Source organism: Platalea leucorodia, assembly GCF_965183815.1.
Source record: "Platalea leucorodia genome assembly, chromosome: 3".
NCBI lineage: Eukaryota > Metazoa > Chordata > Aves > Pelecaniformes > Threskiornithidae > Platalea > Platalea leucorodia.
Genome location: NC_138825.1, coordinates 28,764,141 through 28,789,188, shown reverse-complemented (window position 1 = coordinate 28,789,188; position 25,048 = coordinate 28,764,141). Strand labels below are relative to the sequence as shown.

Genomic DNA, 25,048 nt, shown 5'->3' with positions numbered 1-25,048 from the left:
TGTGGAGAAACTAGCAATAACATCTGTTAATTCAATTTTATCTTGAATCTCAAGATAAGTTTCAGTACTTGCTGCCAAAAACTTACAAGACACCGTTAAGATTCAACAGCAGTGATTCACACAATCTATTAACTGCTTAAATTTCTAAAGGCTGTGGAATAAATAAGTTATATTCAAACGCTGTTCCACAACCTTCGCTCCCTCTTTGCAGAGATGGCAAATATGTGAGAAGAACACACACACACACACACACACACGTTCTATTTTCTTTTCAAAAAAGTTTGGCAGTACATAAAACAGTATTTGTCCACAAATCAGTCCCAAGAATAAGGCTCTATTGTGAACACATTTCCTTTAAGCATGCTGGCATTGATACGCTAAACAGTCTTTCCTGTGATCCTTCTGTCGCTACTGTTCAAACCAGTAAAGCAGCACGCGGCATGACTGTATTTCCCTTCTGCTGCTACCTACTAGCTTCTTATTTTCCTTTTGCATAATTAACGCTATTTTATTTTGACCATATTTCTAAAATAAAATTAGAGTATGCTATGAAAATTACAGAGTATGTCCTCACAAGTCACTCTCTAGCACATCAGACTTTTTAGGCTGACTTCAGAGCCCAAGCATATGTGAATTATGTTGCCCAGTATGTAAAGTAAAAATTAAGACACAATATAAAGCTAGGTTTATTTTGAATAAGTAATAAAGAGGTAAGAATTGATGCACTAATGGCTTCCAGTGCTGTACTGAGTAGGAGAGGATCGCAACCGTCAGAGGAACACTGCGTGGGAGCATGGAGTACATGAGGGCAAAACAAATAAGAACCACCATAAAACACAGGCAGCGTGCCACCTTGAGGGGGGGGGGGGCGGGGGGGTGTGTCTGGGCCTATATGTGGAAATCAATGTAACCTTCCTGTTCACCTTTCCCTGTAAACTTCCGAAAAACAGCGACCTTTTCAGACAATCCAAATAAGTGTAGGAATTCGCGTTAAATAGTAACCAGTCTCAAAACTTAAGTGATATACAGTGCTCTGTATAATCTAGCCATGCAATCCAAATCCAAAATTAATTTTAGAAATCATTAAAATACCTCAATTTTTATGTTTTTCCATTTAAAAGAGATATGAGGAACATATTAATACAAAGGTCAAATATTGCCTTTGTCATTTTTCCTTGCATACTTTTTTTCTTAATAATACCACCGAAGAATTATTTTTAAAATGTTAAAAGGAAAAAAATAATAAGTAACCAATGCCCATTTCCAGAAGACACACTATTGTCTTCACCCACCTGCTACCAAAATAAAACTCAGTACGAAGCCAATGCAGGCTGTTTAAATTTTTTTTTTTTTTTTTTTAAACAGACTCTTTAATGTAAATGTTCCACTAAGTTGGTAGAATCCAAATAGTAACTGTAAATATTTAATTGAAACTATATTTAATTCAATAATAACAATAATAAACTCACGTAACCAACAAAATGTGCTCAGCAAGCTAGTCACAAATAAGTTATTCAATGAGTAATTAAAGTACTGAGACTTCAAACAGAAACCAACACTCCCCACGCTTCCCAAAATAAGCTAAAGCCAAAAGGCATACAGACAGTGAATTACACAGGTGGCAGAGAGATGGACAAGAATGATAAACAATTGGTGGTATCAGCAGAGAGACCACTCTTTGCACAGGCTGTATCAGCAAGCAGGTGTAACAGCTTTAAGGGCTAGACCAAATGATCTAGTGTTACCTTAATTAGGCTTCCTTGTTTTAATTATCTTAAAGACCAGAACCAAGAACATTCTCTCAAGGACTTATAACAGAGATTGCAGCTGACAGCCGTACAAACATAAAACAAATCAAGATAATACGGTGTCAGGATCTAAGACTTAGGAATAAATCCACAAATTCAGCAAAACTCAACAATACCTATGCCCAAAAAAACCTGACCGTGAACTCTCTAGGGATGCAGTAGTTCATCATCATTTTGCTGTGCCTGTATGCCCTACATTCAAGCAAAACTTCAGATTAGGTATTGCACACAGAAAATACATTGCTCCAAATTTCTTACAACTCAAGTCTAAGGCATTAAAGGAAGTAATCGTTCAAATTTTTGCATAAGATTAGTATTAGTGGCAACTAATGAAATTATGAAGCAGCACACACAAGAGACTGTCATAACACATTTCTAAAGATTCAATTGCTGATCAGTAACTAGTTCTAAACAGGAACGTTATTTACCAAAGAAAATCTGGAATCACTGCAATTACACATCAGGATAAAAATAGTCACGAGTCTCCCAGGTAGCAAGAGCAGTCCAGCATGAAATCAGATCCAGAAAGTTCTGGATCCAGGCCAGTAACTCTGTTTTCTTCTACCTTGTAGTCTCAAAAATCCAGCTGATACAGAGATCCTTTTAGATCTGAGGAAGTTTATTTTAAAATTTTTCACTTTTATACGTTGTTTCTCTGTTTCAGTGATACGAGATGAGTAATGGGTATACTCTGGACAAATCTGTTTAAAGTAAACCACCTCTGTGCATACATGAATCTGCACATTCACAGTTTTCCTCACATATTTGCAAACTAATGCTATGCCTCACCTCAGAGTTAATGTTTTTGAGGAAAATAATTAAGTGTATCTTTGGTGGTTTCCTACATATTAAGAAGCTTTTTGTTTTCCTTATTATTATATCAATGTTCCCCTCTACTGTGAGTTGGAAACGGTCCTAAAAGATGACCTCTTCCACTGCTATCAGTAACAGAATTTACGAACAGCCAATTAATATCTGATTGCTCCTTAAGAGAGTCTCGTGATACTTAAAATCTTGGAAAGAAGGAAAAAAATACTTCTTCAGTGGAGATATATGTCACTAGTACAATATTAATTAAAGCTGAAAAATACCCCTGAGATTTTTACTACTGGGTAATACAAAATCTGACGTGAAGAACATATTCATAGTAAAATGATGCTGTTCCAAAAGACACATTTTCCTTGCATTTCTAAGCAACTGTCTGTACAGTGCTATGCTTCATTATGATCACTTCAGATATTTAGAGCGCAAAGGGAGATGACACAATAAACATGGAAAGTCACCTGCCACTATTCTTTCTCTGAAAGAGTCTCGAAGTCAGGGTAGGGGGTGGCATTACATATAACGTCCCCTACACACCACAACTAACCTTCAGTTTCATTACTAAATTAAAAGAAATGGAACATATGTGAAATCTTTATTATTCAACAGAAATAGAATCTGATACATACAAGTACTTGAATTCACAGGATATGATTTAAGCGATCATCTGTACTCCATCCTGCAATTTCACAGTCACAGAGGAGGAGATTTACAGCCTCCAAAAAGCAGGTCCATGAAAATGCTCCTGCAGAAATTTTTTCTTTATAATGCAATAATCAGAATTCATTAAAAAAAGATGCAAAAAGAAATCAGCTCCAACTCCGAATTAGTTGTTTTCAAATTAATTTGGTCAAGAAGAAATATAGTAACACAAAATGCACAAAGGAATAAATGTGTATTGGCCAAGCATGACAGACGGGCAGAAACACAGTATTTTTGATACTCCTAGTAAACTTGATGTGAACATATTTCTCCTTTTTATTGCCAAACCATCTTCCTATCATTAGATACTGTAATTGACCTTGCTAGCAAACATCTAGTTTTGTGAGTGCAGCATGGGCATCAAGATTTTTCACCATCTTTACTGCATAATTTTATGTTAAAATTCTGCCATTAAATTTCATTACGTCTTTAATGAACTCCAATTCCTCTTACTTCTCACCACCTAAAGAGAATCCAGAAGCACACTAATATTGAAGATTTCAAACCAGTGACTTTTATCTATTTATTTTCATTGATGAGCTTTGGGAGTTTTGTCTACTGCCACTGACTACACTGAATTATCTTGCAAGAACAGAGTACTACTATTTGAACACACTTTTAAATGTTTTTATTTATTGTTCTCGGTTGATGAGTGTATTCTTTTCCTCAATATGATGAAAAACACATTGTTAGTTGAAGCTGTATTGTATTCCCTTCCTCACTGTAAGATAAATTCGTGTAAGAAATAAGCCTCCATATACCATGAGCTCTTACAACTAAATCAATAGTAACCAACAGAAAATTAATATAATCACTGTCTTAGAGAAAATGGGAAAGCAGAAACAAGACAGGAAGGATCAAGCTCCAATTCAGAATGACCAACACGTACTTTTCCATTTTTCTGTGATTTTACATCAAAAAATAAGCAGGCATTCAAATGAAGAGAAATATGTTACGTTAGCCAGAGGTATGCAATGCCATTTTAATTTCAAAGTAATCAAAGAACAAAATTTTAAGGTAGAGATGCAATGCTTTAAGGCTATTTTAATTAGTCTTCAAAACTCTGTTTTAGTTGGAAATAAGCTGGGACCACAAATGTCTGGAAAATGGCTTGATTTAGAGATATATTCCTTCCAGAAGACTATGTTGATAATCTAGTTAGATGAAGCAGAAGAAAAGAATTAAGTTGTTAACTATTTCACTGCATCATGAAGTACATAAACAGAACTAGAATGTACCAAAAACTTATCATGTAAATTATAGACCAAATTAGCAGAGAGAAAGAAAATGGGGGGTGGGGAATAAATGGGTCAGGTCTACGGCGCTCAGCATCTGTCCAGGCTGGAGCCCACAACTCCTACCACATTTGAGTCTGGTCAGGACCATTTTTGACTTCTTGACAAATTAAAAAAAAAAAAAAGATAGGACTATTGTGATATACACACAATAGGAAAGTTTGTATTTCCTAATACTGTGCAACTTGGAACAGAGTTAGAAAGAGAACATGAGATCTCACAAGAAAATGAAGCATTCCTTATATATTAGGAATGATAGAGACTGATGACTGGAGAAAACGGGGTGCATCTGTATCAGTGTTTTAGTTCAAATTAGGAATGGAGTTTCAAAGCAACTGTCCTCAGCATCTTTACCTACTGCGCTTTAACCAACATCAAAAGGTATCTTGTAGCATACAAACTGGATTTCTGTTAAGTTCAACAGTAGTTCCACATACTCATAGATATTTAGTCCATAGGACCAGATTAGAGTTAGCCTAAAAATAGAACTGCTCAAAATGTGCATAATGTTGATGCTAGGTCCTCAGCACCAAACATTTCAATTCTACAAATCCACTGCTACAATATTGTACTATTTGCCAGCGTGGGCAGATCTAAACTACTGTTGCAGCTTCTCAGAGTCCTGTTCTTTGAAGCTAGTAGACACAGAAGAACTGTTGCCAATATATATGACGGAAGAAAAATTGGTTGATGAAGCTGTATCTTATCTGAATGGAGTAGAAAATGGTGTTGGAATTCTCATTGCTGGAGTATAAATGACAGTGCACTACCCAAAAAACAACTCAAAACCAGAATACATTAGTCTGATGCCTCAAGCTTCTCCTAACAGAGGCTTTTGCTAGTTCAAGCAAGAGGCCCTTGCCCAAATCCACAGTCAAGCAAGACTGCTTAGGGAGCTCAAGGTTAAGGATCTTTCTGCTCAAGTACTCTTATGCTTTTTTCCAAAATCTCTGTAGATTTTTCTGGCACTGCTCCCTCCAATTTCTGAACAGGATAGGCATATTCTTCTACCTTTATATGCAGTAGATTATTACATACTAGGGCTTAGTGACAGGTCCAGACTGATCAAGCATATAAACCTAGAAAAAAAGGCCTCTCATTCCTGAGACAGTAAACAAACCTTGTAAGACTGGGAAAGCTACATGCCTGAGGCCAAATATAAATGTTCTTGCAATGGGCAACACAAATAGAAAGACAGAGTATTTAAACACCTTCTAAAGAACCAAAGCATGCTTGTGTGATTGAGAAAGCTAACGCCTATAAGGACAAAAGCAACTCTTCCTTCAACCAGAGGAGACTGAAAAAACTGAGAAGAAATACCCGAGGCCTTTGATGCAGCATGTAAAAAGGATCATGTGAAAATGCTTTTAAAATTTCAAATACAGATAAGTATACACACACTTAATCAAAAGCACATATAGGAATGCATTTAGGAAAAAGCTCTTATTGTCAGAATTTCAAATTTGCAAGACTAAACGTAACTTCCAGGACCCAGAGAAATACCATCCTCATTGGAAACCCAGCAGGCACGGCCAGTGCCCAGTGAACTGCAGTTAGGCCACAGCAGAAATATCTTCTGAGTCCATAAGCACAGTTTACCAGATCATAACACCAACTCCACTGTTACTCAAGCAGCTTTTAAGGGTCCAGTATAATGAAAGCCTTTACATGCAAGCACATAACATACTGAATTTAAAGCTGCCACAGTCATCATAGGAGAATTGTTTCTCCAGAACTTGGTGAACAATCTGTCTCAGAAGCACTTAATGCAACAGAAATGTGATCTTGCAGCCTGTGAATACAAGTACGTAGGAGCTTGGAAAGAGTTCCTGTCTGTTCAAAAGCAGCTTACAAAGATTAATGGAGTTTTGTGGAAGAACATCAATAAAGTGGTACCTGAGTAACAGCATCCGATTACAGATTATCATTAGGGATTGCTGACCACAAGATCTTGCATAGCTACAATTAGTCAGCAATGACCAAGACCCATTCCTGCCATAACAGAAACCTTTTCTAGAGAAATGTATCAACTTCTCAACAAATGCAATCTTGTTCAGGGCACAGCATTGCACAGGATGTCCTAAATAAGGGGTCAAAGAGAGAAGAATGTTTTCCTCTAAAAATTTCATTTATTCTCTGTCACTCCCAGTAGACTGCTTACTGGTACACTCCTCTGGAAACATTTTCAGCTGCACAGTATACTACCTCAGCTCCCCAGAGCGGCTGCAAAACAGGGAGTGGAGGGATGTTCAGGCAACGAAAGAACTCCTCAAAAATGCACATAATCTTCAAACAGATTGTGTTTTTAAGGCACCCCATAACAGACTGCCCATACATATCCAGGTATTATATTGCTGGTGATAGAGGTAGTTCTGTTTTCTGGGTTCAGTTCTACGGAGGTATCAGGCATTGTGATCTTCTGAATAGACGCATGTTCACACCTATACCCCTCTGGCCTCCTTGGAAATTCAACAGGGGCAGACCATTTCTACTACTGCATAGAAAGGACACAGCACTACAAGTGGGGCAGCATCTGGACTGTAAAACAATATATCAGCAACCCATTTCACCATACAAAAGCTGGAAAATATAAAGCAACTTCTCTCTCTTTACTTCCTTCCTGAAATGCTTTGTTCGAAAGGGAGAAAGAGTAAAGAACAGAAACTGGAAACGATGTAAAAGGATTATTTGCCTAAGAAGATTTGAGACTATGCTCTGCAACCGGGTTACAGAAAATACAGGAGATGGAGCAATTCAGGATAAAATCCCTGCATTAGCTGTGATTAACAGTTCTCTGCCATCATTACAACAGTATCTTTGTACTACATTTCTAAGTATGAATTACAGGACAGGTGAAACATGCTGTATCTTATGAGCGTAGAGCTGTCCTTCAGTAAGAAGTCTATAAAATTTTGAAAGGTATTTTTTTTTTTAAGAGTAGAGAAATTATTTTTAAAGGTATTTATGAATTCCAAAGGCTTTGATCTTCCTCTCATAAATCTGCATAATCATACGTTAATTTATAAAACTGAACTGACCAGATTTTTTCACTAATGAAATGCATCACTTCAAAACTTTTATTTCAACATTCATCCAGAATAATTGCACTGCATATTATTCAGCTTATATGCAAATTGGACAAGTTCTGCATCCATTTCATTTGCTAACACCTTCTTTATTTCTAGTCTTAATTTTATATTACACTACGAAATTCCAAGTACTAAAGTACAAGACTGAAATATTAGCACTGAAGTCCTGTTTCATTTACTCTGAGGGGAACACAGACTGATGTCTATATTTAAAGTATGAAATTCTACTATAACCTGAAATACAGGCAGTGTAGCATTATTCCAAAACTCACTCTCCTTTTCTCTCTTCTGTATTGGTAGCTTCAATAAATATGCAGAAGATTATGGTCTGATTTTCTGTTTTAGCTAACTGTGGGAAAGAGAAGGGCTCACAAAATGGCAAACAAGTTGAGTAACACGATATAGGGGAATAAATAGTAGGAAAAGGAAAAGGAATTTTTTTTATTAGAGGATTTTAATCTTACCGTGCTACAACTAAAAACTGGTCAATCTGACGGTCAGTAAGGGGGCTATCTGGATCCCATACTTTTACTTCCAGCTTTGCCTGTTCTCTGTCATCTAATTCTCCTGTCAAAAGGTAGATGGGACAAAACACTTATTACTCACAATGTTTTTCTCTGTGTATTTCTTGTACTATGTTTAAAAGAGACATTGTACATTTTTAAACACACACACAGACAGTACTTAACAATCAGCAGTTACCCATTTAAATTCCATAATGCAGCATCAGTAAAATAAACATCTTCCCTTAACATCAGCATTTCAATTTAAGGAGGCATTCTTAGGAGGTGTAGTATCAAAGAACTTTAATAAAATGTGATTATAAACTTGAAACCATAGCCTAAGTAACCAGTGGTTTCTTTAAATTGCTTCTCAACTATATCAAAGTTACGGTTTCACTGAAGCCATATTAAAATTCATTTTACACTTAGCCAGCTTTAGCAATTAAATTCTGTCCAATTTGTATTCTATGCCCCCAAAACAAAAATCATTATGAAAAAATGCTGTCTACTACATTTAATTATTTTTTTTCACCTCTTGGTCTCAGCCACTACATTTATCTGTACTGTTAACACAAATCATAATATTAAAATTGCTGCGTATGTTGACTAGTTATATCCTCTTATAAAATAATATATGACTACAGCACAAGAAAGTTACTATATACTATATCATGATTTCCCAACTCCATTTGTCTGAACAGAGCAATTTGTGGACATGCACGTGGTCGAAACAATGGCGGTGGTTTCCAAAATTTAATTTGCCCCGTATTCATTATTAAAAGAGCATGGCATTTGTACTGCTTGGAAGAACAGTGAAGTGTGAAGACGCTGCAATGATTCACGTTCATATGGAAGCCTAAATCTTGGCTTGACTACTACACCAATAACTTCTACTGCAAAATGAGAAACATTACAGAGGCTGATTAGGCAGGCAACACATGTTCTACTAGTATGAGAAGATTTATCTATGGGATGCGGCCAACACATTTGGGGTCACAACAGATGACAAGAGCAAAGTTAGAATCATTGTCTTTCCTTGGTATTTTAGAATACAAGCATGTTCTTCCTTCAGTGAACATGTGAAAAACACCAGCGTTTAGTTGGATGCCAGTACTTTTATGAGCTAGTACAAGAATAAAAACCTGTTCTCAAATACAGTTGTTCCATTTCCTTTGAAAATCTAGGCTGTGTAGGTGAGCACACAGCAGGATCACTTTAGTCTGTGTTATTTCTTGTGACTTAATGAAAACAGCCAGTCTAAACACACGTAGTATCATCAAGACATGAAATAACCTGTACACTTTAGAGTCTGGAAGCAGAGTGCAAACCAAGCACTGGCTTTTCTGAAACGTGATCATATATGGCGAGTTTCTCTAGCACACTCATTCTGGAAAGATACAAAACTGTGGTATATATTTATTCCTACCAGATACACAAGTTAGAACTGCACCATGCTGTCTGGCTAATGTTTCAGGAACAAATTTCACAGTCACATTCTCAGAAAAATGAATCAATTACTTTCTTCTGATATACTATAGGCAATAAAGAATTGTCTGCCTAATGGGACTTATGCTTCTGTTTAAGCTAATTCATATCCAGTACTGGAGACAAACTAAATTTCTTGGAATCTTGGGCAGGATTTTAGGTCTATAAACTTATTCAATGGACTACACACTTGTCAATACATTCATTTTTTCCATCTGTGACAGACGCATTGTGGGTGATGTTCTACATTTTATAAATAATCTCTGAGCACTTCATTTCAATCTGTTAATATATAGTTTTTAAACATCTTTAATGTTAGTTAACTGTTTCAGGACACCATATCCTGAAGATCATAACTGTAGAAGTATGACAAAACCCAATACTCAGGCAGGGTATACTTCTCACAAAGAGAAAACATCATACAAGCACAGCGTAAGTATTCAAACAAAACATGTCACTCTCCTGCATCAAGTCTGCAAAAGATGAAAAAAATTGCAATACTAAATGTCTTACTTCAATTAGAGGTAATTAAACAATTGCTACTACAAAAAGTGGTTCTAAACGTTAATAAAGGTAAATCTGAAATATTGCCAAACAGTATTTTGTAATGGCGGTAGACATAAATAGGATACGAGCAACGGAGTATCTATACCAAAAAAATCCAAACACATATAATGTAATATTTGCAATATTAAATATTACTACAACAATGGTAGACAAGAGGTTTCCAGAAGATACGTGGTCTCTGCCAAACTGCACTTAGAAAAAATGCTTCATTCCCAATTTTCCACTTACATCGCAGGATATTACCACTTAAACAGGAAGAAAAGTAACATAAACAGATCAAATCATGGAGGCAGTCAAGAGGTGCTGTAGAAATCTTTGAAAAGTTGATTTCAGGAATAAAAATTGTGTTTACTTCCTTTGAACGTGCTCAAAGAATCAGTAGAGAAGGATCACGTAAGATAAACAGGTCTTCTTTCCAGAGGTCTTCTTTCAAAATAGTACTTATAAAAAAACCTCTGTTTTCCTTGAGCTGTCTGTCCTTAGTTAATCATGCCTATACTTTATTCTACAGGATTTTTAACATGGCTGACCCCTCTAAAACTACAACACAATTTCTCTGTTAACACCTGTACATTTATCTTTTATATTGCTGAATTTGACACAGAACTATAAGACATTCAAACTGAACGGGTATCAAAGTTGCCACAGTATTCATTCCTTATGCTGCAAACTCCAGGACACAAACGGAATGGGGGAGTTTAATTTTTAACATTTTCAGTGTTGCATCGGAGAAAGTTCTCAGGTTCTGTTCTACAAGTGTTACCTTCCCTCACCACCACTGACATACCAATTAAGGCTTCTGAGAAGTGCTAGGCTATTTTTTTTAATGGCTGGTATGACATACCAGTGTATCCAATTTATTTTGAGCACTGCTTATAATTTTATTATAGCCAATCTAATCCTGAAGATTAATTTTACTGGAAAACATTAGTAGATGGCCAGTAATATGCCTGGTTTTCTCCTCATGAATCATTCGATGCCTTACTTCTCATTGTTCTCTTCTAGTAAAAAGCTAAAAGTTTTTTTTTCCTCTCTAAAAAAAAAATTTAAAAAGTTCTGCATTTCAGTTAGTCATTTTAAATGAAGGGAAGCATGATACACCCCCCCCCGCCACCACCCCACCCCACTCCCCTACCCCCCCCCCCCCCCGAAAATAATTGTAAGAAAAATTTTACAAAACAGAAATAAACGAAATGCACCTTTTAACTGAATGCAATTAAGATGAACTGCAAGAAATTAAAGATCTACTTCGGCAGTCTTTTAGACTTCACTTCCTGCAGATAAATACCCCCAAGGTAATTAGTACATCAGATTCATCATGATTCTCTGTTCTTCTTATAACATAGCCAACTAAAACAAAATAACTTGCAATGTGAACTATGAACATTTCCTTAAGAGTGCAATTCTTTTAATTTTACAGATATATAACAATGCTGCAATATTGTATCCTTTTAAGAAACTGAAGTATGAAATCTATAAAAGTTGGATTTTTTTAAAAAACGGTTTTCAGGGAAACAATGCCAATTCCATTTTTAATGACAAACAGTTGATGAGGTATCTGAATGAAAAATAGCCAAGACAGTTTTTAGAGACACCACTTGTCAGGTGCAACGTCTTATTTTTGCATTTTGCAAAATTTACATTATTTCTCAAAATACCTTTTTATTTTCCTTTTCAAAAAGTAATTTAGCAGTCACTTCAATCCAAACATATAAACTAAACACCTGCAGTGCTCAGCTTTCTGGGTGAATCCATCTTTCATGATATGCAAAACAGAGGTACCAGCTGCTGGATCCTTCATCCCATGGGACAGAAAATCTGTAGTGGTGATTTTTTGGTCATAGTAAGGTGGCAGACATAGCCATGGACAGCAGTTAAACACCAGACCAATAGTTTGTACTGCACGAGTTCCTCCTACTGTGGAAATACATTCAGGGCTTTATACAATCTCTTGAAATCAGCCAGGAGTTTTGACTTATGCATTAATTACTCAGACTCACTAAATACCTAAGCACGTAAACATGAAGGCCTTTGTAGATGTTTATATTCTTAAAGCTTGGCACATATCTAAGAAGTAAATTCAGTGTCTTCATCTTTGTGCCCCAGTTTTATACCTGTGAAACAGGAATACCTCTTAGCTACACTGCAAGGATGCAGAAGAGAGACTTGTCAGTTCTTATCTTCCCTTAGTCCAGTTCAGCATGCAACAGAACGAAATTTCTGTTATTGGAATACAGGATCAGATTTAGCAGATATAGAAGATTTTTGCCAGAACTCTTCAGCAGCATACTAACTGCAAGTAAACCTAAATGTCTTTTTGAACATAGCTTCATATGCTATATAACGTTGTAAAAATAGGCAACTAATCACTGAAAATGAGGCTTCAATTCATGAACCACCTTCTCATCCTGCTATTTAGACTGCCTGTCTGCAAACTTTTTCTCTAACTTAACAGATGAGAAAAATAGCATCACACTGGGTTTTCTCATACTGTCTAGCTATGAACAAAGTTCCAGATATTAAGCCTGTCTAAAGTAAAATCTGAGCTTTCTCCTTCAATGAAAAGTTCATTAGTTCCCCAGTAAAACACTCAGCATATTCATTCTGCATAAAATGAATTATACATTCATACACAGAGGTTAATCGTCACAAAACATCACATAGCTTTTGACAAACAACTGATGCGGGGGGGCATGTACAGCTTAACTGAGAAAGCCGGTTACAAAACTTCTAAGTAATTGCCACTGGGAAATACGTTTTACATGAGGTATAGAAGGAAAGACATCTTTCAGATGGATGTACAAACTTTATCTACTGACACTTAATGAGTTCAACTCTGCATAAACTGAATTCAAAGTAAACAGCCAGCTGACTGTTGGTCTTAACTAACAGAAATTATAACCCTCTCACTATAAATGCTCTCCAGACATAGAATTCTTATTACTCATTTTTGGATTTTTTTTTTTTTTTTTTAATGATTTGTGATTCTTACCAGTACTGATAATCAAAAATCATCCAGAAAGGTTCAAAAACTTACACTCAACTCTGCAAAAAATAAAACCAAATTATGTGCAAATAACTTCTCTGATTAAAGTACATGAGAAAGCTTAGATTATTTTTAAAGTGTAGGCAAAAGGAAAATTATCTGTTTACCTTTCAATTGCAGAACAATTCCCCCACCATAGCTTGCCTGACAGATGTATATCCAAGATTTCAACAAGTTATTCAGATAATGAGTTGTATATTTACATAAATCTTATAGTAAAACTCAATTTATGAACATAATGCATATATGAAGACTAGAAATGAAAAACAGGCTATATAAAGACTACTTGTACAGAGACTACAAATGACAGGTGATACAAGCCCATTATTTGTCTACAGCAACTTAAACTGCTACTGAGCATTTTCTAAGCCAACAAAACATGCATAGTCCAATCGCCTTCTATCCTCTAGAGCTCTAGCCTATAAAAAAAATTCAGTCATTTTTCACTTGAAAAATCCCTTTTGAATTAAACTGCCTCCAACTCCAGCCACCTTAGAGCTCTCCCACTACTCATAAATCAACCACTGATGATCAAAAGACAAGACCTCACAAAGCACTCACAAGAGCTTTAGTTAATCATGTTCTAAATTCCTAGAAATAAACAGAAATAATTAGAACTGAGCTCAGAATAAACTAAACTGTAACTACGTAGTAATGACAAACTTTTCCATAATGCTGCATCAAGAATGGCTGGCTTATGGGAATGTCCAGTGCTGGAAGAAAGGAACAAATAAGGCTGCCTCTTTCCCAAAACCCTGCAGAAGAGTATGCAAAAAGGAACTTCCAGAGGTCGGAGAACATGAAGGCATAATGCCCTAAAATCGTACCATTCCTTGCTTTATAGTCCTTACATTAAATCACATCTAGGTAGAATCCCCACTGTTACAGAAATGAAATAATAAAAAGTCCTTCCATTTCATTTCTTTATGGCAATTCTAAAGGCAATGACCTAAATTAATATATTGCATGAAACTACAAAGTCACCTTCAGTTCAAAGGCAAGGACAAGTATTCAACTTATTAAAAGACACCTGAAATTCACCTTTATTTTGGAATTGGCTTCTTGTACTCCTTTCATATCTGTCAATAAACCTGTACAATGTGACTTGCACCAAGACTCCCCACCCCTCACCCCCATTTTACATTATTTTTTTAGTTGGTAGACACTGTGCAGTGGTCTAGAACTTATTCCAATCTGAATAAAGAAAGATTGCAACAGTTTTTCTGAATTCCTGAAATAACAACACATGAGATAGCACAGTTTTCAGGAAAGAATAGTGAAAATGATTCCGTGTATAAATAATAACAGTACCATACTACACATGAATATTAACAATATTGAAAATACTTGTTTCGGAAAGAGGGATACCACAATGCACAGACACTGTACTTTTCAAAAAAAGCCCACTACATTAAAATGAAATCTCTAGTCCTGCAATGTTTTTTTTTTACATAAACTTAATGTTATGAATATGCAAATTCCCTTTGACTATAGTATTCTAAAGATAAATAGGGCTATTCATTTGCATAAATTTAAAGAAAACATATAATTTAGGGAAGAACTTTTTCTATAGGGTGAAATGCATTATGACTTATTCAAGTGTAGAAAACATTTCATCTGCATCTGATATTTCTTTTTCATCTTCTACAGAATAAACTCAAAAGCAAATCAGACTTAAAGTAAAACAGCAAAGGAAACAAAAATGTGAACTTACAATACGTCCATTTAGGCAAAGTTACTGAGGCAGAAAAAAACCAGCAAAGTCAATTAAACCCTAAGATGTTGCTGCTTGAAAGGTGATTTGAGCACTCACTGCGATACATTATTTGGGATAATAAGCACATACACGGCATACCATAAATAACTGTATCCTTCATAAGACTGACTACCCGACAGAAGTCATTTAGTATTTGAACAATCTCAGCCAAGGCTCTACAGCTATTATTAATAAAGAAACCTTTCCAACACCAATCACGCACAACCTTCCACACCAACAACGCAGCACAGACCATGCCTAAGTCTCCTCAAGAAGCTAAAGACAGCAGGAAATCATGGCTCTCTTGTTATGAAGACTAAAACTCCAACTGACTTCTCTTCAAGTATAAAGCAAAGTTGAGAAAGGTAGACCTGCTTTTACAACTTGGGGCAGGGACAGAGGAGTAAAAAAAAAAAAAAAGAAAAAAAAAAAAAGACCATTTCAACAATCCCCAAGCAGAACACCCCGAATAACTCACCTCAACTGCTGAACATTTTAACGTTCAACAGATGTAATTGCTAAACAGCACAATTTCCAACTCTTCTAATCTATCATTTGACTACACAGAAATTGTGAATCATCTGAGAATTGAAGCTCAGAAATTTCCACTACCACATGTAAGAATACTCTAAGTACAGTAAGTATACAATATAAGGAAGAAAAGAACCAACTTAATCCATGCAACTGCTTGTTTGATCAAAATTGTACATGCAGTTAATACCTCAATGAATTGTACTGAAAGGCAACAAATATTTTTAAATAACATTACTGAAAAGACTTCATAAAATGCTATGTTTTATAATGCGAAGCTTCCAAATACCTAATTGAGCTTTTGTAGCATATGTGGCTGCAACCCTAAACTACTGATTTCCCTTGCATCTGCAAGGTTAGGCAAAAGTAAATGAAGTATTTACCGAAAACAGGCACAAACAGGCCATTTACATGTGATTTGTTTGTTTAATTTATAGTAAAACTGATAAAAGTCTATGAACATGCATTTAACTGCCCAGCGCACAAGTCACTAACTCGGCTCCTTAGTAGAGAGACTGTCGAGAGTGATGTAGAGGATATTATAATCCTATTAAAATATGACATGAACAACATTGTAAAGAGTATTTTACTATTTGAAAAATTATGAAAAATTATGAAAAATTTACTCCACTGAGCTTAATAACAAGAAAAAAATCGCACAAGCGACTACCACATTGAAATTTGCTAACCCTCAAGAAACAGCTCCTTCTTTTAGAAGGTATTATAGAAAAACTTTTCATGTTAACTCAAAGTCAAAAATGCCATCAACAGAAACTCCATTTGAGAACAAAATATATATGAGTACACATAAACAGGAGTTTTATTCTGGTGTATTACCTTTGTCCAGATTCATCTCATCTAACCTTAGACATCCTCTGATCTATTTTAGATATCCATCTTCAGCTGAGATGAATCAAGCCTAGGCAACATTCTTCTGCTCTGACCATAAAGGTAAGTCTTACTGGGTTAGCACAATCACACCTTTTCTGTCTTCTACTCTGTTCCAATTTCCACAAGAAGGAACTCCTGCATCTGCTTGTTGTATCTTTTGTTCCACACATTCCTTCTGAAAACTTCATTAAAATAGAAAGCCATCATCTTTTAGTTGAACCAGTCACCGTCAGAGATCTGTCTACTTTTGGCATATTCTGACTGATATTTTGAAATGATCATTTATTTTACTACTAACTTACTACATTTTCCAACAACTTAGAAGCATCAATGCATTTCACACTGAACTTAGTGGAACAGATTTCTACAAGGTTGCTGGGCATCTTCTTGAAGCAAATGCAAGTTAGCTATAAACGTTTCCTTTTATACTTGCTCTTGAAGGTAATTCTGGTACCAGAATTTGAGCTTTACTTTCTGCTGTCTGGATCCCAGTGAGGTCATCTTGAATTGACAGGAAATCTGGTTTTAGACAGCAGACCATGGACACCCAAATTGCTGTATGTAGAACAAATGAGGTGCGCAAGCCACTACACAAACGAGTTCTTCCAGCTCATCCAGAAAAGTACTTCATAGTTGACAGCTTTTTCCGCGAAAATCTTTTTCTCGCATGCCTACATTGTGCTCATCGAAGAGCCTAAAGCTACTGCTGTTGTCACCTTCAGAGACACAGAAAAAGCAATTTTTTCTTTGATGACTGTACCTAAGCAACTGGGTTTAAACTAAATCCACTGATTTTTTTTCTTGTAATTGCAATTTGGTTCACTCACAAATGAAATATTAACTACTTCAGGACCACGCGCCCTCAAAAACATCAACCCTCATAATTTCTTAAAGCCACTTAAAAGGCTAAACATACACTATTTGTGAAATACTAAACTCAGGAAAACAGAGGCAATATTTTCAGAATTTTATTTTCTAAGAACTGCCTATTGTATTAATGTGTCCAGTTCTCATATCCAGCAATTGTCATACGGCTGATCACTTAGCACAAATTACAAGCCATATTTTCTGAAAATTGATAGGACACTAAGACACAATATTTGTTTATCCTGTCAGACATTTCTCATAGCCACACATTATCTGTCTTTGGAGTAGAACAATTGCATGGCTCTCCAATTTTTAATACTTAAATATTGGAATACAGAATATTCTAAAAATATTTCATATTGCCTTAAATTTATCCTCTCACAACAGAATGAAATCATTGCAACTACATCAACACCGACAGAGATAATCCAGCACACAGACTTTTGACAAGAGGATCAGCTGCACCATTCAAACAACTCCTGCAGGCCTCTGGGTAGCATGAGTGATTTTCAAATTCAGTGGTGGTTCTTACAATAAATGGGAGTATTATGTACTAGGAAGTAACAGAACAGATCCCTCCTCATGAGACTACAGCTGGGTTCCACTATTCTAAAACATAGTTTCATTTATTAAATGAAAGCAAAATTTTAGTGTATATGGGAAGCATTTAAAGAACCAGAAAATACAATACACTGAGTCTAAGCATCCTGTACTTTCATAATGTTAAAAATCCAAACAGTATGTAGATGAGTTTCTTATTTGTCTCTTTAGTTGTAACAATTTTTAAACTGAAAATCCTGGAATTCCAATATTCCCAAACATTAACAGGCTTGAACTCTAAGTTTAATAGTTTCTATCTGATATGTCTGGTCTATTAAAAACAACATGCTTTTACAACTGAGTTGCAGTAAGAAGCAAAAAAACAGAGAAGACATTAGGAAATACCTCTAAAGGAATTATTTTGTTCTTTTTCAAAACAGAGAAAGGTTTAGAAGTCTTGGATACAAGTTGTCTGAATGTCACCCAAAATCTACAGCTTGAATTGCCCCAACTGCTCCCCTTCTTCCTATTAAATGCTTGGCTACTTGAACTCCATTAATTCTAAAATGCCTTGCCTTCAAGAAATGGAACCGACTGCACAGCAACTGCTATTACGAGGCACTCTGGATATTTTCAGATGTGCAAGAGGGACTCTGGGTTTTTATACAGATACTTTGAATATAGTTTATAATTTTATTTATTAAAAAGAAAAAAAAAAAGCTTTGGACAGAATGTCTTTCCTACAGGCGGCTTCTTCCTCCATTTCAGAGACTGTTAATTTCTTTTCCTCTCTGTGTCTTAGTAAGAGGGTAGTCCTCTTCCCTGCCAACTCCAAAACTCTTTGTATGGCTTTGTACTCTTGGTATGGCCAGAGAGTACCTAACTGCGTCAGATTCCTGCTCCATGAAGAATTCCCCAAAACACAGTGGCCTCCTTTTAAACCTAGATACAACAGATAAGCAGCACTGGGCTAGGAACAGGGCTGCAGCTGGGACGGGACCATTAGCAGGAGAAAAATTCCATGCAGCAGTACACAGACACCCCCATAACAGTGACTCTAATTAAGATCAGCCCTCCAGGCTAATTACAACTGGGATTTGCAAACAGTTTGCCACTGCTGGCGGCAGTACTCAAGTACGACCAGCACTACTTAGTACTAGCAGCCAGTTCTCTAGATAAACCTCTAAACCTAATCATTCCCCAACCCACCTGTCAACCTCTTGATGCTTGTCTCCTTCCATATACCTCTGTGTGGAGACTAAAATCTCATTTCCCACCAACTGCCAATCAACTCTAACCCTTCATGCATCCATCATCACTTTTCCCACTCTAACATGCCTCCGTTTTGCCTAGTGACCTCTAGCATTCAGCATCCTTACAGCAGGCACTGCGAGCAGAGCCGGATGAGCTGCTGCTATACACAGGCAATTAATTAGCAGTAAAACATTCTTACCAGGCACTTTCCACTGTTCAGCTAAGCGTGCGCACACTGATACTTGCGAACAGCTGCCACTGTGATGCTGCCCAGGATAACATAGGTTGGAAATCTTTGTGTGCCCAAGGACACCCTTCAACCACCTGAACAACTTAAGACAGGTAGAGAAAGTTCAGAGATTAACCATCTACATCTACAGAAAGTTCAGAGGTTAACCATCTAGCCATCTACAGTCTACTTTCTAGCTGGTGGCTTTGTGCTAAATCTCAGAAATTACGCCATGTTTTTACAGAGAGAGAAAATTTTTAAAGGTTAGTAGTTGCTCTGTTAACTGAATCATATTATGTATGTTATACTTTTTCTTATATTGCAGTATTGTAATCTAATTATACTGAAGACTTTTTGGTAGGTATTAATGCTGTTAGCTTAACATTCGTGTTTGTGCTTCCTAATCTTCGGGTGTTCCTTTTATTTTTAGACTGAGATTTGCTAAAAGCTCAAGATATTGTCTCAAGCCTTTATGGAAAAGTCAGCTGAAACTGAGCATGCTAATGGCAAGGACTGAACACATACAAAGAAGTTATCTACTACCCAGCATCATCACTGGAGGGAAGGTGACTAAGCAGCAGTTTGAGGTTTCTTTTGCAGCTTCTCTTTACGAAAAATGACTGTAGGTAAGCACAAAAAAAGATGCGGCCTATGATCATCTTTGAAGCATAGGTGTTTTGACTGAATGACTGTCCACTCACGTACTTGTTTAATAAAAGGTAAACTTCCAGTCCCAACTCTTTCTCTACAGATAAAAAAGCACTACCCCAGGATAAAAGGCAGAAGACCATGGGCTGCATCTCATCAGTAGGTTGTTGCGCTGGGGCACCATAGTAGAACCGGTTCAAGTTGGAAAGGATCTAAGGAGGTCTCTAGCCCAACCTCCTCCTCAAAGCAGGCTCAGCTGTAAGGTCAGACCAGAGCTTTACCCACTTGGGTCTCGAAGGACAGAGATGACACAACATCCTTGGATACTTGCTCCACCACCTGACCATCCTCATGGGAAAAAAATTTCTGCCCGTGGCCATTCTGAATATCCTATTTCAAGGTATGTCTCTTTTACCTCATTCTCCCACTATGCACCACTGTCAAGAACTTGTCTGTCTTCTCAACAACCTCCCCCAGTCACTGGGGGGGCTGCTGTTGGTCCCCCCCTTTGAGCCATCTCTTCTCCAGGTTGAACAAGCTCAATTCCCTCAGCCTGTCCTTGCAGAGCAAGTGCTCTAGCCCCAACAAGTGTGACAGCCTCTACTGAACTTACTTCAGTTTATTAATAACTTTCCCATATTGGGGGACTCAAAACTGGACGCACTATCTAGATGTGATTTAACAAGTGCCCAGTAAAGGGGGATGATAACTTTTCTTGATCTACTGGCCAGTGCCAGGTGACACAGCCCAGAATGCTGTTGGCCTCCTTCGCTGCCACGGCACACTGCTGGCTTACATCCCCTTGCTGTCTGCCAGCACCCCAGGGCCTTCCCCATAGATGCTGCTCCCCTCAGCCCCTTTGTCCCCCAATACATTTCATACATTTATGAAATATAAGAATAAGAGTACCTTCATATGTTATAATTCTCCCTTAAGCTAGAACAAAATTAAATTCAAATCTCAAGCCACAGAGAAAGAAAACTGTCCCTGTGATTGAGACACTACCAGATGTAGGGTTAAATATTTTTTTTTTTAATCTTGTCACTCTTTTTTCGTCTTCCTATTTTCTCCAAACATTGTCCAAATTTCAGAGGGCATTCAAATGACTAAAGTTTTCTCAGATAATCAGTAGAGTTAAAAGGTCTATAAACTACCTAAGGGTCTAAGACCTTGGCAATGTGATCTGTTTAAAAAGGGAGCAAATAAGAGAAATTCAAAACACAAAACAGGACTAAATAAAATCTGTTAGTTAAAGGTGATAGCAATTTGATCATATTCAGAACAATTTATAAAAGTATGCCTTTTAACCAGATAACAGTCATGATAATGACTTGCCCAAAGCAAAACTGTTTGGGTTTTTTTTGTTTTGTTTTTTAACTTACTGGTCACGTTTTATAAGTTGCTGATCAAATACAGTAGGTGGATGCACCAGACAGCAGCTTCTGGCCATCACATGTAGAGAACCAGGTACCTTGCTCCTGGACTGTAGAGTAGGGATGCTTGAAACAATATACTCTTTGTCCAAATGTGTGCTTTGGTTCTCCAAGATAAACCTTTTTATTCTTTCTTTGTACAGAGGAGCAGAATGCTACCCCACACTGGAAACAGATTTGAAAATAAACAACTGCTATATTCACAGAACAAGCCACTGGAGAATGTGTTGTTAAAAGCAGAGAAAGGACTTTCTTTACTATCAGACTAGCCAGAATTTGAGTCAATGCTGTAGAATATAGTCTCCTGTTCTCCACTGAAGTAAGAGCAACTAAAAAGACTCTCAAAATCTTCGAACTAGAGTCTAGGAAGACTGGAGCACTTGGCACTGGAGGGAGAAGGAAGGGTTTCACACAACAGTAACATCATTCGAAGCTGACAACTTTGATCATAGTTTTACTCTCAAAGATCCTCATAACAAAAGTCATAAGAGACTGCTGAAAGAAATCTGGTCTGGTCTTTCTCCAAAGTCATAGTCTTCACTAAATGTGTAATCTAAGCAATTTAGCTAAACCACTACAAACAAAAGCAGTATAGATGAACAAGGCTTAGGCATTTTCAACCAGATTTAAACTTTGTTTGTATTTGTTTACTGTAACTGCATAAAGAATTTATGATTCCCTGTATCTCAAAGTGAAAAAACAGTTGGATCTATAATACTTTATTATGTATCTTGATTTTAATAAACCTCTTAGTCTTTTAAAAAGAAAACATTCCTTCCATTTCAAAAATTAAAGAGAAATATAAAAAGTTATCCAATTCACCCATGGGATGGGGTGGAGGGGAGAAGGTATGCTGCATTATCCAAAGTTTAGCCTAAGCACCAGGATTTGGAGCGTTTTATTCAAGGACGGAAAAGTGATAACATCAATGCAAGGAGGGAAAAAAAAAAAAAAAAAATCTATTCCACAAAAAAATGCATACAGTTCTCCAATGAACACTAAGAAAAAGACAGCAGTCCATTCAGACAGAACATAAGTCATCACAGTATAGAGAAAATGCAAGCAATTTGCATTTTTAATCTACTAGAGTACATCAGTATGTTTACATCAGAATAATGTTTATAGAAGATGTGGAAGGGCTTTCACAGTTCAAAGAACTTTTTCATTTTTCAGCCACTTTGTGACTAGTCTTCTGAAAGCTAATCTGAACTGGCATGTTTTCAGTCATTGGATTTATATGCCAGTGACTTTTAAAATAAAATAACTGATGGTGTGTGAATCTTTGATTCTTTTTTTTTTTTTTTTTTTTTTAAATGGCTTTGGGGATTTTCTGTAAAGATAAAATATGCCTACCAACAACCTTCAAAAAGGTATACTTCCTTTACGTTAAAATTCCCATAACAAATTTTATGTGTGAATAAAGGTAGCAATGCTTTCTATTTTATTATATAATACTATTATTACATGACATAAACCTTAATTTTTCTCAAGTCATCCCTAACTGACTCGAAGTTGTCTGAATTCTTTCTTTTAATTTAAGGCGATTGCTCTAGGCTTTTAGTTTTAAAGTGTCATACATTATGGCATTATAATTTGGACATACAGATCATTAGCTACTTTTAAAAATACAGGCTGAAAAAATTATTTAAAGATTCAGAAATCTTCACAGAATCCCGTATTTTCCAAACATATCTATTTTATTCTACTAATTTTAAACATTGTTTAGATTTGTTTTTATGAATGAAAAGGCTTGACAGTGAATGGATTAACTTTCAGGCTGTCAGCTTACATAAAGACACAGTAACAGCTGAATCATCTTTTTCTTTTCCCTGGTGGTCAGAAGGCTACGGAAACATTTAGATAACAATCAGTCAAAACTACAATAATTCAGATATTTTTATCCTCCTAAACCCAAACTTTTCTTTGACCAGCCACTGAAAATAAGTGCAGATTAATCCAACTAAACGGCCAAAGAAGTTCTCTGTATACCACCAGATCTTCGGTTTGTAGGCAACTTGATGTTTCTAACCTTAATAACTGATGGAATATTATTGCCTACTAAAGACAGCAAGAAGACATCACTTATCGCATTTTTGGGATTAATGGGGAGTGAGAAAAACAAGACAGTAACACACAGTGAAATTCTGTCTTCATGGCGTAAGAGAAAGATCTTCTACTCATTTAACTGAATCAAGGATTTAACTCAGAAAGTTAAGCTCCAGAAGAACTTTGTAACTTAACTTTTAATAAATAAATAATTTAATTTTAGAAAAAAATTAAATAAGTAAAAATGCCATGGGAAAACCATTTCCTTTATATGTAGTATTCACTATTCCATAGTTAGGCTCTGTCTTTAGTAATTTAAGTAGCAGAATTCAGTAGGAAATGAATTCCTGCCTGCCAGACAACCCCAGCTCATCCTGAAAACCCAGCAATTCAACCAGCTACTTCGGAAACACTTCAATACTTCCTGGCTACTTGATACATACATTGAGACAGTCATTTTCTCTTAGTCCTCTGGGAAGCTTTCCTCTTGAGCATACGAATGTCTACATAATTATTTGTTTCCCTAGGACAGGCACATTTTACAGCAAGGATAGCAGTGTATCATATTCTAGTCATAAACTTGTTCTGAAACAAGTCTATGTGCTTATAAAGAAATCTGGAAAAGACTTCCTACAGTTTATTTCTGCTTATTAAAAGAAAAGTCAGAATAATAATGGAGGTGAGCTACTAAACAGCATCCATCGTAAAATAATCTGCCACTTGCCTGAAATCAAATCATTCTCATTTTATACAGTTTATTAAATAAGCTTTGTAGAAATAATAGTTGTTCTGTACGAAAGAAAAAGTATAGCAGGGGAAAAAAAAGCCCATGATGAATGGAAAACACACCATTTAAGGTTACAAATACACATATCTGGGCATTCAGAACTCCTCTGACTTAGTGCAAGTGATATTCCTGTCACATAATCCTTTCTTATTAAGAAATAAATACTAAGATCCTTGAAAAACAGTATCAATGTCTAAATACTTCTCAGGAAACTTTTTCTTTTGTTAGCACTCAATGTAGAGTGCACATTTCACTGACAAAACCAGCTCATTTTAAAATTTACTAAGTAAATATAATTGCAAACATAACAAGACACAGCTGCTCATGCCTCTTAAATAACATCCAAACACTAAATAAACATTGTACTTGAAATTTTGTTTAAAAAAAATGAAGTTCCTATGTAGCAAAAGACTAATACACAGGTAGTTGTGCTAGATTATAAATAAATAAAATTAAATTAAAAAAATACCAGTGATTTTAAGGATATGCCAAGGCTTGAAACATTGGTTTTAGTCCTGCCACAAAACAGACAAGATGCTTTGATGGAAGCCAGTATTTTAAAATAAGATGACACAAAGACACATTATCTATGCAGAGCCTGTTTTAAAAGGGAGAGAAAGAATACATTTTTCACTTATTTTGTTATCATGTTATTATTCTACAAAATGGGTTGGTCCTCAACATCTTCATTCCATGAGGCCTATATCAAAGAACTAACTGGGCCATACAATTAAATAAACAAACACTGA

At 36.1% G+C, this 25,048-nt stretch overlaps 1 protein-coding gene across 1 annotated transcript in view; it reads right to left on the bottom strand.

Annotated features, from left to right (window-relative positions):
- MTA3 (metastasis associated 1 family member 3) overlaps window positions 1-25,048 on the bottom strand; it is a gene marked incomplete at both ends in the record, with an annotated part of 149,609 nt that overhangs the window by 74,827 nt on the left and 49,734 nt on the right. The window contains one exon of the mRNA XM_082305419.1: window positions 8,181-8,283. Within this exon, the coding sequence (XP_082161545.1) occupies window positions 8,181-8,283 (103 nt within the window). The remainder of the gene's footprint in view (window positions 1-8,180; window positions 8,284-25,048) is intronic.